The 17,348-nt window shown below is 37.5% G+C and overlaps 1 protein-coding gene across 2 annotated transcripts in view; it reads left to right on the forward strand.

Annotated features, from left to right (window-relative positions):
- Positions 1 to 201: 201 nt before the first annotated feature.
- STKLD1 (serine/threonine kinase like domain containing 1) overlaps positions 202 to 17,348 on the forward strand; it is a 41,007-nt gene continuing 23,860 nt past the window's right edge. Inside the window, exons 1-5 of one of the 2 annotated variants that reach the window (XM_074294025.1) lie at positions 202 to 379; positions 2,669 to 2,770; positions 12,724 to 12,768; positions 14,796 to 14,870; positions 16,892 to 16,996. In XM_074294025.1, the coding sequence (XP_074150126.1) occupies positions 14,796 to 14,870; positions 16,892 to 16,996 (180 nt within the window). In that variant the 5' untranslated portion in view covers positions 202 to 379; positions 2,669 to 2,770; positions 12,724 to 12,768. Of the gene's footprint in view, positions 380 to 530; positions 723 to 2,668; positions 2,771 to 12,723; positions 12,769 to 14,795; positions 14,871 to 16,891; positions 16,997 to 17,348 lie in introns of those variants that run through there. The other variant, XM_074294024.1, reaches the window with a different exon arrangement.

The following is a 17,348-nucleotide window of genomic DNA, read 5'->3' on the forward strand; positions in this document are numbered from 1 at the left end:
GGATGCAAAGAGAAAAGCATTCCCCGCTCTCCAGGAACTCACTTGGTAAAGCACCTGGGGATGGGCGGATGGCCCTGGGGCGGCAAGGAGGAGGCGCCCGCCCGCGTACCTGAGGCGACCCTCCCCCCAGCCTCTCGCAGCACGTGTCCTTCCCACCAGCCTGCTGAGCTGCGGGGCAGTGCCCCGGGGAAATCCGAGACCGGGGCGCAGAATACGGGAGCTGGGCTGCGGTCCTCCTGATTGTCCGAGAGGAGGCCGGAGGGTTTAGACCTAACCATCGCTGAGCCGGGGCGGTGAGATGCGCCACTGAGCATTCCCGGCTGCTGGAGTCCGAGTGAAAGGAGCCCTGGCGCCGGCCGGCGGACAGAAGGACTCTTAGGTTAAAGCTGAGTGCGTGGGGGGGGGGGGGGGAAGATCCCACAAAGTAAAAAGAAATACGAGGGGCCAGCAGCCCCAGACCTCGCTTGAAAGTCTGATTTGTGGAATCAAAGCCAGACAGACAACTTCAGGGAGACCTGGGCGTGAGAAGCGTAGTGGGGCCAAGGATGGGGTGCTCCTGGGGCGTGGGAAGCGGAGAGGGGCTGTCCTCGCGGGAAGAGTCTCTGGCCCAAGGGGATCGAACCCTCTCACCGCCCCCTCCTCCTCTCCAGCAGCTCGTTGCCCGGCCCCAAGTGAGGGAGGAAGGTCGGGTCTTGCACCTCAGTACAATGGAAAAGTATAAGGTGAGGAATTTAGGCCCCAATCGCTTAGAGTAGAGCATGGAGGTAGGAAGAAGGGGAAAACAGTTTTACTGGGGAGTAACGCTCCCAGAAATTTCTGATGACCCCCAACTTTAACTGCCGTAACGCCTTGTAGTCTCCGGGGCGCCTTCCGAGCCTTAATGGTTAGGAAGAGCTCTAGAATACTTATGCTGAAAGGAACTTTTTTGCAAAGTTTAGACTGCTACAAACATAACGAACTCTGGAGTTTATCCCTGAAGAAAAAAAAAAAAAATACACAGATGAGAAAATTTACAGTGTATCCAAAGGAGGGGTGGGAAAGGGAGACACAGTTGAGTCACGATGAAAAAAAAAATCAATGTTCTATCTGAGATGACACTTTACATTACCACTTTTACCACAACAACATTTAGATAACCATCCCCTTTATCCTCTCTGTTTACCCACTACACCACCAAAAAAAGACCCTTCTAGTCCCCATCTTCTCAGGATGCCTTGAAAATGTGTTCCTCATCCCATCCGCCTATTGTGTTCCTTCCTCTCTGGGGCCTGGACCGTCCTTCTGTTTCAAGTGTTAAGACTGGAAAAATGGAGAACTGTATACTTTGAATCTGTTTTTCTTACTTTTTCCTTCTTCAGTTTCAATGAACCAAACTGGTTCTCCACTCTTGAATGGGTGAATGAAATTGACTAGTTGAATGAAAAGGAACCGACCACCGAGGCTTAAGAATCAGACAGCTAGGTTACAAATTCTGACTTTGATACTAAATATCGGTGAAATCTTCATAGACTCAACTTTTCTGAACCAAAGTTTCTAATCTGAAAAAAAAGGGGATTGGACTATTTAATATATAAGGCTCCTTCTAGCTCCAGAAAATCTGACTAGGGGACAGTATTGTTAATGTAAAGTCCTGTCTGCCTTTTAGTGACCTGTGGACCATAGCAATCCAAATCCTTCTGTCCTTCATTATCTCCAGAAGTCTGTCCAAGCAGTATTGATATCCAATTTGAGAGGCTCGTTTTCCAGTGCCATATCTTTTTGCATTTAATCCTACCCATGTGGTTTTCTTGGCAAAGATACTGGAGTGATTCACCATTTTCTTCTCTAGTGGATCACCTTTTGTCACAGCTTTCCATTATGGCTTCTCCGTCTCCAGTAAGTCTGCATGGCATAGCTCATAGTTTCAATGAGCTTCACCAGCCCCCTCTGCCTCCACAAGGCAGTGATTAGAAGGGGAGGAGAGAGTTTGTCTGAATTTTATTCGAAATTCTGCTGCTGACTAACTCTTTGAAATGGACTTCTTAACTTATGGGTTGCAATTTCTTCTGAGAATGTTTCCTCCGATTGTAAAATGGAAAGAGAATGTATTTCTTGCCTACCCTCCACAGGACTGTTTCAAGGGAAGGTATATAGTACATGGAATTGAGAGACCAGGGTGCCGATCAACTCTGATGCTTAATGGTTTTGTGATTTGGGCAAATTTCTTCACACCTATAATTTTAATTTCTCTATCTTAAACTGGAGATAATATTTGCCCTATCTCATAGGGTTGATGTGAACCTTAAGGCACAATTAAAATGGGCAGTATCATTTTCCTTCCTACCTATATTGCATAGCTTGGCTCCTGAATATGTAATATTGCCCATGCTATCACATCAAATAAGTGTATGAGTTAGTTTTCAGGAACTATTTTCTTTCTCTCCATCATTGGTTATAAGGAAGATGACTAGTTAGGGAGGGGAGGAGAGAAGAGATGTATTTTGAAATAAAGAGTATGTAAAACAAAGATTTCAAACAAAATTAAGGTAAGAAAACAAAACTAAAAAGGCAGCAATAAAAACAAAGAAGTCTAACTTATTTTTAGTAAAGATATTATGGATGGGAAAACAATTTTTATCCTCTCCCAAAGTGAAAGGAGTAATAATCATGTCACTCATTTGACTAACAGATTGTACAATCACTGAAGCAAGGTGCCTTGGGGAAGAATGTAGTGGTGATAGAAAAACACAAACAGCAAACTACTAAAACAGGAAGACTCTTGATAAAAAAGGTAAGTGGAAGTTTCCATAACAACAGATGCAAAAGATGCTTAGAATTTTCCAAATTATGTGCTCCTGAAATATGGGGGAAGAACAGACAAAAGGAAAGATACAGACAAAAGAAAGGATAAAGCTACATTTTTACTTATATTTCCCAAAATGGAGATAATAACTCTCATACTTCCTATCTACGTTCCTCATGTGAAGAAAGTGCTTTGTAACCCATAAAATACTAGGGAAATGTTAGAGAAAAATATGGGCTTCCAAGCCTTTTCTTTCTTCTATCTGTGAAATTCATAGTGACACAAACATAGCATGGCAGCTAGAAAACTGACTTTGGAACCCTGAAAACTAGTGTTCACCTTTCACCTATGACACATATTGGTTGTGTAATCTTGTATATAATCCCATCACCTTTCTATGCTGTAGGTCAAACTCAAATAGAAATGAAGCCTTTCTGAATGTAACTGGAAATTGAATTAACTTTCTTGAATGCTTTCTTACTCATCAGTTAGTATTGAGCTTGAAGTACAGCAAAACCTTCAGAAAGTTTTCAGAAAAAATTCCTACCTTGTAACATTTCTCCTATATTTTACCTGTAGCTTTGTTAACTCAAGCACAAGATTTTACATGCATCACAATTAATTTGGCACTGATTTAGTCTGTCCAGACCTTTTGGGATCCTGACTTTTCCATCCAATATGTCAGCTTTCCCTCCAAAATATATATTTGATAAGTGTTCCAACTATGCCCTCATGCAAATCATTGAGGAAAAAATGTTGTGCAAGACAAGGCTAAGCACAGATCCATGAGAAAATCCTCTGGAAACTTTCTTTCAGATTACTGCTGAACCATTTTTAATGATTCTTCATTCTTTGAGTCCAGCCTGTTCCAAATTCACCTAAGTTTTAGTGTCTGGCTCCTGATAGCAGAATAAATTTCAGAAGTCCCCCAACATGTTGAGAGGACCCCTTTGTGACATATATGACATGATAGATGATATATGGGAAGCTATCTTTTTAATCTATATTTTTTCCACAAAGGTACCAGGGGATATTTTACTAAAGTTTTGTTGAAATCAAGGTAAACTTTATTGACAGCAGTCCCCTGATATATACATTTGTACTCAAATGGATCTTCAGTTTCATGAATTTAAATGTTCTTATCTATGACACAGATTGAAATTAATGCTTGCCTGTTTATCTTGTGCAAATCTTGTCCACAGCTTTCTGTAATATATATCATGTGCCATATGTCACAACAGGATCCCTTCAACATGCTAGGGGACTTCTGAAATTTATTCTGACATCAGGAGGCTCCTGTGGTCTACCTGTCATCCTTTGATCCACCCCATCTTCTTTTTCTATTGTATATTTTCCTGATGACATATTTTACTATTATTCTTAAAATTTCACACCCATTATGTGACTCGCCATTGCCTTTTATGTGATACTCATTTCAAATTCTTGGGGAATTTTTTGTGTTCTATATCAATCTATCAGTAGAGTACTGATAATAAAAAGATGGGCTATTTTCTGGGAAGAAGTTGGGGCAGCTAGGTGGTATGGTGGATAAAGTACTGGTTCTGAAATCAAGATGATCTGAATTCAAATGTGGCCTCAGATACTTACTAGCTGTGTGACCTTAGACAAGTCACTTAATCTTAGTTTATTCAACTGTAAAATGGGGATAATGAAAGAACCTACATCTCAGAGTTGTGAGAAATAAATGAGATTATACTTGTAAAGTATTTAACATGGTGCTTGGTATATGGTAGATACTATATACATGACAACAATTTGTTGTACTTAATGTGACTTTTTGCTCCTTCATTCCAAAAGCCTTTTTCCTAAATGAACAAAAAGTATAGCAAAATGTTATATTCTTCACATTTTTTAGTAAATATGTTCAGAAAAGGCCTTGCAAAGGAGGTGGCCTCTGAGCTGAGATTTAAAAATTCTAAGATGAGGTGAAAATAAGTGCATTCTAGAAATAGGATACAGACTGTGCAAAAGCAGGGAGGCAAGATTGAATGTTGCTTGTGAAAAATCACAAGAAATCTAATTCAGTTGGATTGTAGAGTAGGTGAAGGGAAGTAAGGTGTAATAAGGCTGGAAGGGTAGGTTGGAAACAGATTATGAAAGGTTTTAAATGCCCCTGGAATTTACTGAGCAAGGAAATGACACAGTCAAGCTTATACTATAGGAATGGTTTTTTGGCTACTGTATGGAATAGTTTAGAAAGGAAGACTTGAGTCAAGGAGATTAATTAGGAGGTTATTGCAATAGTCCAGGAAGACATGAAAGCCTGATCTCAGCTAGTGGCTGTGTGAATAGAGAGAAGAGATGGATATTAGAGGTGTTGAGGAAGTTGAGAATCAAAAAAGACCTGGCAACTAAAGGTAGAAGGAGAATGAAGAGGCAAAAAAACATTAAGATTGGGAACCTGGGTGACTAGGAAGATGCTGATGCCTTGAACAGAAAAAGGGAAGGTTAGAAGAAGGGAGGTGGCAGTTTGAGGGGAAATATAATAAATTCCAAAGTCCGATTCTTCTTGTGCAGCAAAATATGGACATGTATACATATATTGTGTTTAACATATACTTTAACATATTTAACATGTATTGGTCTGCCTGCTGTCTGGGGGAGGGGGTGGAGGGAAGGAGGGGGAAAATTGGAACAAAAAGTTTTGCAATTGTCAATGCTGAAAAATTACCCATGCATATATATCTTGTAAATAAAAAGTTATAATAAAAAAATAAATTAAAAGAAATATAATAAATTCTGGTTTGGATTTCTTGAATTAGATATACATATATTACACTGAATAATGGAAGTTTACTGTAGATAATTGGTGACTGGAGTTCAGAGGAGGAGATAGGATAATTAAAAAGATAGGTAGGTAGGAAGATGATGGATAAATGGATAGATAGATAGATAGATAGATAGATAGATAGATAGATAGATAGATGGTAAATAGATAAATAGAACTCAGAAGTTCAGTAATGGAATCAAAGATTACACAGGCAATATATGTCAGAGAAGGAATTTAAATCTAAATCTCCCTGGCTTCAATCCTGGTCCTCTATCCACTACAATTCTGCTGTTTCCTTGAAGGGCCATACCATATATTTTTCCTCATTAATATTTCTTCCAGCTCTACTGAAATTCTTACTTTGCTCTAAATTGATGGTCAAGACAATTAGATGTTGTAAAGGAGGTTGATTTGGCTTGGCCACTTCTTAGTGAAATCATAATGTATCTTTGGGATTACTAATCATCTGTTTTAAGCCTTACTCACTTTGCCCAGTCCTTGGGTTTTAAGGGGCTAATTAGGCTACAGAACATTGATGATTTAAGTGAGGGGCGGGGGGTGAGGAATGATGGGGGGTGATGGGAAGGGAGTGGAGGAGAGAATGCTCTGAATCTGCACAACTTGATTGGTTTTAGACTAAAAGCACTAGGACTCACTTTTTGGCTTTTTCTGAATAAATTAGAAGTAAATTGAAGAGGTTTTATATTTCTGGCCTCGTGGATATTTTATTTCTCTGCCTACTGTTTTTACCAATCTGTGTGGGTCAGCCATGGACAGGGACCTAGAGAGCTGTATGTTTGTATTCAGTAAAAGATAGCTCAATTTTCTTTAATTATCATTGTTATTATCATCATTATTATCTGCTTTATTAAATCTCTTCAGATTTTGACCTTACACTTGTCCTGAAACTCCATCCTTTTAATAGTTCTTTAATAGAGGAATTATGCTCCTTTATAAAATCAATCAATAGTATTTACATAGTAAACATTTATATGTAAAAGCCCTGCACTAGATTATTTTATAGTAGAAAAAACCTGACTTGGGAGTCACAAGATCGAGATCTAGATTCAGCTTCACCTATTTAAGCCTCAATTTCTTCAGTTGTACAATGAGGGGAATGGACTTGATGACTCCTAATGCTTCTGTGGGGATTAAAATTGCTCAACCTACAAATAAAAGAGACTGAGTTCTGAGTCAATGGCACTTTATTAAAGGATCCAGGGTCCCTTCTAATAAAGTAGACCTCAGAGCTTTCTTGCAAATTGACATGCTTCCTTCTTCCAGCCTTGATAGTAGATTTGATACTTGGACATTCTGAAGAGGCTATAAAAGGAACAGATAGATGTTGCTTCACAAGCCAAAAAAAGATATATTAGCTAGAAATGCTATGTCATCAGAGGGGTTGGGTTGGGTAAAACATAGGGGACCGCTATTAAGTGATCATAAGATGGTCACTTGCTCATGTTGGACAAAAGAGAGAGGTCCATAGGTACAAAAATAAGTTGGAGAACTTTCCATGTAATTGTTACCATTGCCACACTAGGCTCGGTCAGCACAACAAGGAAACACAAGGTTGGAGGGCCTCTAGTTAGCTTCCTATGATTAAGTAATGGAATTTATAATCTGCAGCCCACAAGTCTGAGATCTAATACACAGAATTTATAATCACTACGCCTATGGAATCATGTCAAACTGATTAATACTGATTGAAATGGAGTAGGGGTCCAAATGAATTATTTTTCACAACATTTCCATGATCCTTTTATCCTAATGTTAATACTATTTCACCATGGTCCTATTACTTCATCTTTAAGTCTTGGTTTCCCCATCTAGAAAATGGGTAATACAATGTTTTTATTACTTACCTAAGAATGTTATTGTGAGAAGAGTACTATGTAAACTAAGCCTCAGAGAAGTAAAATGACCTGCACAGCTTCCCATGGGGGGGGGGGCCCAAGACCCTGAGTGAGAAATTCTTCTGTTTTTTACCAGAACCCTAAAACCACCAGGGACAACATTGCCTTTGTTTTGAAGTATAATTTTAAGAAGTCTTTGTTCAATCATTTTAGTCATATCTGCTTCTCTTTTGGCACCTTGATAAAGATACTCAAGATACTGGAATGGTTTGGCATTTCCTTCTTTAGATCATTTTACAGATGAGCAAACTGAGGCAAAGAGGCTTAAGTGACTTGCCCAGAATCACACAACTAATAAGTATCTGAGGTTAGAATTGAACTGAGGAAAATTAGTCTTCCAGACTCCAGGACTCCAGGCATCCACTATGCCATGGCCAACAGGTTTTATAGTTAGGTGCTGCAATTTAGGAAGATGTTGGCAAGCTAGAAAGAAGATTCTTGGAAGAATACCAACATGGTTAAATTAAATGCCTATTTTTTACCAGGTACTGTGGTAAGTGCTTTAACTTATTTGATCTTCATTATAATCCTGGGAAGTAGATGCTATTGTTATTTCCATTTTATAGATGAAAAAACTGAGGCAAACAGAGGTCAATCTAGGGTCAAAGAAGCAGTGAATATTAGAAGTCAGATTAGAACTCAGAATTAGAACATCAGAGAGCTGGATGGTGAGAGGATTGGACACTATGGACACTATCCCATTCAAGGATAGGTTGAAGGAACTGGGAACATTTAGCCCAGATAAAGAGAATCAGAAAATACATAATAAATGAATGAGTTCAAGTAACTGAAGAATTATAGTATGAAAGAGGGATTCAGTAATTTCCATTTGTTTTCTTGGTCACAGAGAATAAAACTAATAGTGAATAGACAGTTTCAAAGAGGCTGGTTTAGATTTTATATCAGGAAGTATTTACTAATTATTAAAGAATTACAATAGCTAGCATTATGTAGTGCTTTAAGATTTGCAAAGTTATTTAGTTCATCCTTACAATAATCCCATGAGGAAAATGCTATTATTATCCCTATTTTGCAAAAAAAAAGAAACTGAGGCTGAGAGAAACTGAATGACTTGCCCAGATCACACAGCTTGTGTCTGAGGCAAGATTGGAACTCAGGTCTTCCTGACCCCTAGTTCAGTTCTCTAACTATCTTCTGATGACTTTTGGGTTCTCTTCCAACTCTGTTAATCTGTGATTCTCTTTTGTATTTGCAAGTGAAACTTGGGCATTTGGGTTCTCTTCCCATGGGATCAAGAAGTATATAAACTACCCTATCATTATATAAACTACTCCATTATTGAAATAAAGGGAAATGCACAAATATAAATAATATACACACTATACCAAGGGTATCAGATTACTTTCTTCCTTGTGCTAAGATAGTCTTCAAATGGATTCTCCAGTGTTCCCATGGGGCTCTCCAATAACACCAAGAGCCAAGAGTCTTTTATTTGAAAGTTGTTCCTGGAAAAATGCTGTTTAAGTAAATGGTACTGGTTATTCCCCTTTATAGAATAGATTCTATGATATTGCTAGTAAACGAATCATAGATTAAGGAGTTTCCAAGGCCACCTCCAGTCCTCTGAAAATGAGAAAAATAAAAGAACCTGAAAAATGAAATCACAGCATTCACATGTGAAATATAAAGAGGTTCCTGAAAGCAGTGTCACATAATGACATTGCTTTTGCAAAGCATCCAAGAAGAGATTAAAAAAAGAAGAGCCTTGCTTTCTTCTTTTTCTTTTTTTAAATAAACAGATCAGAAGTGTGCCCACTCCCTTTCTGTCACATACTGCCTCTGGCAATTGTTTTCTTTTCTATTTTAAAATGCTCTTAAAAATGAAGGTTTAAGTAATCCAATAGTTTCCATTACAGTGTCCAATAGCAAAACTCACATTAATTCAATTCATTTCAATAAGCATTTATTAAGCACCTACTCTGAAAGCAGGCACTTGGCTAACTGCTGGTTATTCAAAGATTAAAAACAAAGTAATTATTGCTTTTAAGAATTTATATTCTGGGACAGCTAGGTGTTGCAGTGGATAGAACACCAAACCCTGAAGTCAGGAGGACCTGAAATCAAATCTGATCTCAGACACTTAATACTTCCTAGCTGTGTGACCCTGGGCAAGTCACTTAACCCTAATTGCCTCAACAAAGATTGGCCATTAGAGAAAAAATATGAAACAACATGGGAAAGACCCTGAAGGCCAAATCAAAACTAAGAAAGTCCCAAAATATTTTAAGCAATGTTCTTAACAATGTTGGAGGAATATAGCTCTTAGGCTACTTTGAAGGGAACAATTTTTGTCATTTGTATGTGAATCTGGAATCAGGAAAGCTTGAGTTCAAATTTTGTTTCAAATAGCTGATAGCATTGCCAGTGTCCCTTTGAAATTATCTTTGATTTACACTATAAATATCTTATGTCTAAAATCTTTTAAAAATTTTTTAAATAGTGTCTCCCACATTAGAATGTCACCCCTTGAGAGCAGAAACCATATTTTATTTTCCTTTTGAATCCCTGGCACTTAACAGTGACTGACATATAGCAAGTCCTTATTAAGTGTTCACTGACTGACCTTGTAAGACTGGGTTTGTTCATCTGTAAAAGAGGATGAATAAGAATAGTTATCTCATAGGATTGTTAGGAAGATCAAATAAGCCTCAGCAGTTTTAAACTGCACCAAGATTTTTGGGATATCCTATATATATATGAAGCATTTGGCAAGTCAAAGCACTACATATATTGTTTTCAAATAAGTTCTAATTTTTGGAATTAGTGTATTAGGATTCCAAACAGTAGATACCTCTGAGATTAAGCAGTGAAGTCAGAAGCTATCAGCCAATGAAATGGAAGTCAGTAGTCATCAACTACTAGGAGTGAATGAGGTCAGCTAGCTAAAACACAAAGAACATCATCACATCCACCCTCTGCTTAAAAATGGCTTGTAACTAAGGTCTTTGTGGGTAAGACTAAACACCCTTAGTCTAAGGATATTTGTGGTTTTTATATGTACATATATATGCATATGTATGTGTGTGTGTATCCTTTAAAAGCATCCTTTTTAAAGTTATTTTAACAAGGGAACATGAACTTGAAAACTGAAATACTCTGGCTTAAAGTATAAACTCTGTTATAACAATAGAAGTCTGGGGTGGCCAATAGTGACAAAAGGAAAACTAGAGAATTAAGATGGTAACAGACAAAGTTTGTCCAGTACCATTCAGTTGGGAAATAGGGTCCTTGACCAATCAACACCAACAGTGGAGAAGAATACATCAAAAATCAAGATACATCTTAAATTCATCTGACTATTCTGAATCTATATTGACCAAGCTTGTTGCTGATATTAATTTGGCTTTCCCAAAAAGACTTTATGCTGATCAACTGGTAAAAGTTTTTTAGGCCAACTGGCAATTCTACCAATTTTTGTGGAAAAAACACTACATTTGGAGTCTTGTTTTGTTTTTGTAAGGCAAGTGGGGTTAGGTTACTTGCCCAGGGTCACACAGCTAGTGAGCATTAAGTATCTGAGATTAGATTTGAATTCAGGTCCTCCTGACTTCAAAATCAGTGCCCTATCCACTGCACCATCAGACTGCCCCAAGAACACTTATATTTGGAGGTGAAGGACCTGTGTTCACACTCTTTACCTCTTCTATTTTCATGACCAATAACTTCTTAGTTTATAAAATGAAGAAACTGAATGTGATAACCTTGATCCCTTCAAATCTAAATTTTTGATTTTCAACTTATGTTGAGTGAAGTAAGCAGAACCAGAAGAATGTTCTTCATAGTAACAGCAACATTGTGTAGTGATCAACTATGATAGACTTAGCTCTTCTCAGCAATGCAATGATCCAAGGCAATTCCAATGGACTCATGATGGAAAATGCCATCCACATTCAGTGAAAGAACCATGGAATCTTAATAGAAATCAAAGCATATTATTTTTATTTTTGTTGTTTTTATATATTCTTTCTCATAGTTTTTTCTTTTTTGCTCTGATTCTTCAGGGCATGACTAATGTGAAAATGTGTTCAATATGACTATATGTATAACCTATATCAGATTGCTTCCCATCTTGAGGAAAGGGGTCTCTTGGAACTCAAAATCTTATAAAATGAATGTTAAAAGCTATCTTTATGTATAATTGGAAAAAATAAAATACTATTAAGTAGAAAAAAACTTTTAAATAAATTTATTATTTTCATGATGTATATAAAGTGAAGAGTTGGATTAGACAATATCTACAAAACTTTCTAGCTCTAAATCTCTAATCTTCTTGGTATAAATTAATGTAGGAAAGGGAAATTTGATTTCCCCACAGTTTCCCAGCAGCTTTTGGTGGCCTCCTTTATTCAGTCCCCTGTGTTTTCTGTTTGTCCTAGGAGCTAGGTTTTTCTTAGAATTTAACTTCCACCTAGATGATTTTTCAAGATTATAAGGGGCCCTGCCTGTCATTGTGGTTCCCTTCTGTTTCACTCAAAGGCCCTGTTCTATACCTTGTAATTGGGTCACCTGGCCTGATGCTCCTTTATAATTCATTTAATGCTCTCTCATCCTTGATAACATTACTTGATTAAATGGACTGGCAAGACTGGGGAAGGAATCAAATCTTTCTGCTTTATATTAATTAGCTGGCCTTGTGAGATTTGTGGGGTGAAGTTGGGCCTGATTCATCTCCGGCTGGACTGATGATAAGAGGTTTCTGTACTTTCAAAGCTGCTGCAGACCCTGGGCCCTATGGTATCCCCACCAAGGAGCAGGAATTTTATGAAATTCAGTCAAGGGGCCAATTGTCAGTCTCTCTGTTCTCTTTCCTTTTTCATTGCTCACTCCAATTCCCAGCCTCACTGTTTCCCCAGCCATTGCTTGCATTAACATCTTTTCTAAGTGCAATAGGATTAGGCCCTAGACTTCAATTTGAATCTTCATTCAGCTGGTCACTCTACCAGTGAGACTTTGGACAAGTTATTACCTCAATCGGATCTCTGTTTCTTCTGTTTAAAAAAAAAAAAAAAAAATTCAGACTGGAGGATCAAGAAACTCCCTTTCAACTCTTAATCCTGTGACTTTATGACCCACTGACCAAGAAGAAAGAGGATATACATAACATGACTCTCTACATCCAGATCTAACCCTCAGAATCTCAGAGGTAAATAGAACTGGGGTAATTTTGACCAGTCTTGACAACATTATTTCTTTCTTTCTTGCCATTTGTTTAGGTATCTTGTATTGATGAACAACATGCAAATGATGCCCTTGAGGAGGTAACTATAATTAATGACCTTTTTTTTTTTTTTTTTTTTTTTGGTGGGGAGGGAAGGGGGCTGAGGGGAAAGAGAAAACAAAATAGAAGTGTAAATGTGGTATACTTAAGGATAAAACAAATAATGCTTTTAGAACAGGACTTTTTATTAAAATTAATGGTAACAAAGCAATATTTAAGAATGATCAACTTTGAAAGACTTAGCCACTCTAATAAAGACAATGATCTAGGACAATTCCAAAGGATCCATAATGAAAATTCTATCTACCTTCAGAGAGAGGACTGATGAATTCCGAGTGAAGATTGAAACATCTTTTTTTTATAAAGTTATTTTTCTTGGTTGTGTGTGTGTGTGTGTGTGTGTGTGTGTGTGTGTGTGTGTGTGTGTGTGTTTTGCAACCTGGCTAATATGGAAGTATATTTTGCATGATCTCAAATGTATAATCGATTCATTTTCTAGTCTTCTCAGGAGAGGGGATGGAAAGGAAAGAGAGAATTTAGAACTGAAAAATGACTACTAAATTTTTTTTTACATATGATTGGGAAATATCTAACAAATTAAATATAATATACATTGAAATTAATGGTCACATTAAAATCTAGTAACTAGTGGAGCAAAATATGTTTGTGGAAGGATTATTTTTATATATGAAATAGATGTCCAAAAATCAAGTGAGGTTTTAATAATATAAATTAGCATTAAATATTTAATAATTTTTCAGTTCAGTGTATTTTATTTTCAGCAAAAATTTGCTAGGTTTATTTATTTATTTTTTTAACCAATATATAACTACAGTGGTTTTTTTGTGGGGGGATTGTTTTTGTATTTTTTGGCAAAGGGAAATAAAATATCATTTGGGGTGGAAAAACACAAAGCAATGTAACCTATTTGCATCTTCATTAATTTATTCATTTATTAGTTCCTTCAAATATTTACTTAGTGTACAAAAACAAGTTTAAACAAGAAACTTTCCAATTTCTCAAATAAAAGGTGTCACATAAAATCCCATTAGCACAGTGCCTGGCACATAGAAGGCTATATAAACACTTAACGAATTTCCTTCCCTTTCCCTTTTTTCTGTTGAAGAACTCCCCCTGTGCAATTTTATAGATCTAGAGAGCTTACTAGAGCATTGAGATATTAAGTGCCTAGCCAAGGGTCACAATGCCTGGATGAATCAGTGGAAGGTACAGCTTTCTATTAACTATAATAGGTCACCTCTTTTATATGAGGCAAAAAGTATTAAATTACATTGCCTTTTACATGACTGCCCATGAAGGGCAGAATACTAGAGAATGATTATATTTCCCTAAACTTTCTCTTTGCAAGTTCAATTCTTTCAAATGATCCACACAGGGCATGAGTTCTTGTCTCCTCACCATCCATGGTTGTATACTTTGTCAATGTCCTTTTTGCAGTGTGGCATCCTGAAATGGAGGGTCCTGGTGGTCTACTCTGGAAGGAGGGAAAAGACTATTGTCCACCTCACTCTAAATGCTGAGATTTTCTATTCATGGAGACTAAGACTCCACGGGGATAGGGGAGGATAGGTATTCCAGGACAAGGACAATCTGATATCGCTTGGTAAGGGATGATAGGAAAACAAAGGGCAGTTCTCCCCCATGGGTTTTGGAGGCTAGAGCTTCAGCTCAAACCTCTCCTGGCATTTGTTCTTCCATGTGGGTTATCTGGGTGCAGGCCAAGGGTTCATCAGCAAGAGAGACTATTTCTAAAGGGCCTTTCTGAAACTTCACTTCCTTTTCCTGTCTATCTCTCTTTTCCCCCCCGCATCTCAGTCTTTATATTTTAACCTCTGTCTCTCCTCTCTCTTTCTTAATATCTTTATCTCTGACTTTCTGACTATCTCTGCCCCTTATACACACAGTTGCCAGTTTAGTAAATGACTTTGGGGGACAAAGAGGAGAGTAGCAGGGAAGGTCTAGAATTTGTTTCACTTTTGGTCAGAAAACAGGTAAGAAATGCTGAGTAACAGCTTTTAGCTTCTCTTTCTGCTTCCTCCCCCATAGATGATGCCATTGCTAAAACTTCAGCACTTGAACATCTCTACCTACAAAGAACTCTTTATCACCTGGAGCAATCAGGTAAGGGCAAGCCAGTTTCCTAAGCATCCCCACAGGTCAAAGTCTTGGACCTTTTGCCCGAGTGATTTAATATTTAATGGGCTGTGTGGACCGAACAAATCCAATGCAAAGTACACTTCCTGAATCCTGGAAGTCAACCAGGGGAAGGGCAAAATTTCTGGGACTTTGGTCTTCCAATCTTAAGCTTTGATCTTTTATCATATGTTAAATTGGGGAAGGGGAGGGGCAATAGAGCAAGTAGTGGGTTGGTTGAAGGCACTGTGCCAGATTTAGTGTCCTGAGCTCCAAGAGTGGAGGAACTAGGTTGCCCAGATCTTGATATCCTTGAAAGGGTACTTAATAAAGAGCTCTTAATCAAGACAAACTATGAAGAGCTCTTTCTCCACTTTAGTGAGTCAAGGTAGGCTTCTGAGAGGTAGAAACTTTGTGGTTATTTTTGTAGGAAAAAAGTAGTAAAAAGGCTCATCTGTATGGCTCCTCCCAGAACCCATTTAGGGAGAGCACCCAGGCCATCTATGTCCTGGCCATAGCTATACTGTGGACTTTCTTTTCTTCAACCAGTAACCCTGTACTTCAACCACTCCTTTGCCACTTTACTTTATAGGTTCTTTCCCTATTAGAATATAAGCTCTTTGAGGGCCTTCTTTTTGTTTACATTTGTTCCTAGCCCTAAGCACAGTGTTTGACACATAGTTTGTTAACTGATTAACTACACTTAAGTTGAGCTGGCATTTTCTAATATTTGACATGTGACAATTTTTCCACCCCGACAGGACCAAGCCATAGAACTATACTCTTAATTGCTAGAATTGAGAGAATGGTTCCAAATCTTTTCTGCTTTTATCTCATATGAATGTTTAAATTTTTTTTTATCGTGAACTTAAAATCTCACATATTTCAAAATACAAAGAATAGAAAAGAAAATTGTTTCTAAAACCCTTAACTTCTGTTACATGTACATACTGTTTGTTTTTAAAGTGTATCTTAAATTTGATGATGAATGAGCATTTATATAGTGCCTACCATGAGCCAGGTCTGTGTTTTACAATTATTACCTCACTTAGTTCTTACAACAACCCTGGAGAATAAGTGCTATTATTATTTTCATTTTATAATTGAGAAAAGTAAAGCAGACTGAGATCATGTGACTTGCCTAGGGTCATGCAACTAGTAAGTGTTTTGAGATTGGATTTGAATTTGAAATCTTTCTGATAACTATAAATTGAATGTTAACTTTCACATAATCTAATCTCCCTGTCGACCCAGAAGCCCCTCTGAGCCACTCACTGAAAACTAGCTTAAACAAGATATTTCCTACCTAAGTTTGAAGATGATCAGAGATTTACAGATTAATTTTTTTTAATGTTTAATTGAAGAGTACTAGACTGGAAGTTAGAAAAAGTGGGTTCAAGTCCCCAATTTGGCACTTGGAAAAAGGGTTGGATAGGATCATTATTTCTCACACAGTGTTGCAAGGAACACTGTTACTGTTATTGTTGTTGTTTTAAATGTTCCATTTTAAAATAAATGCTTGTTTATTGATTGACAGATTTGTTTCCTGCTAGAAATCCTAGCAAACTTGGGAGAGTGAGTTATGGGGAAGAGGAATACATGATGGTAGTAAATGGCCTACTAGTTGGAATTTTCACTTCTCCCAGGGGATCTTGAAGGATTAAAGAGTACAGTGGAAATAGTCCTGGAGTCATATGGCCTAGGTTCAAATACAACCTTGGACACTTATTACCTGTGTGACTTTGAACAAGTCAAAACCTTTCTAGGCTAATTTGGGATGGATTAGATGGCCTATGAGGTTCCTTCTTCCTTATGCAGATCAGTGATCAGCTAAACAAAATAGTTGCAAAGATTCCTTCCCTTTCTTAGAGTCTATATTCTAAATTGTCTTCCATTTCTGAGATTCTGTGATCAAAGACCTATTATAAATTTAAGTGTATCTTAGACACTGGATATCATGGCAGGACTGATGATAAGATGTACTAAACTAGGGATAATCTCTTGTGCAGACTTCATCTCTGTTTCTTTGCCTGGTGATGAGGTATTCAAAGAAAGGAAGCTTAAATGATCTGATTGAGACACATAGAGACCTGAAGAAGAAAATGGACCTTATGGTAAAACCCTTTAAAGGAGCTGATTCTCTCTCTCTCTCTCTCTCTCTCTCTCTCTCTCTCTCTCTCTCTCTCTCTCTCTCTCTCTCTCTCTCTCTCTCTGTCTCTCTCTTTATTTGCTAAAATTAGCCCTTGCAAAATCTTGTGTTTCAATTTTCCCTCCCTTCCCCCATGCCTTCTCCTGGGTCAAGTAGTCCAATATATGTTAAACATGGTTAAATCCAATATATGCATACATATTTATACAATTATTTGTGCTGCAAAAGAAAAATTAAATCAAACCAATTTTTAAAAAGCAGAATAAAATGCAAGCAGGCAACAACGAAAAGAGTGAGAATGCTATGTTGTGGTCCAC

This window comes from Sminthopsis crassicaudata, chromosome 2, assembly GCF_048593235.1.
Source record: "Sminthopsis crassicaudata isolate SCR6 chromosome 2, ASM4859323v1, whole genome shotgun sequence".
NCBI lineage: Eukaryota > Metazoa > Chordata > Mammalia > Dasyuromorphia > Dasyuridae > Sminthopsis > Sminthopsis crassicaudata.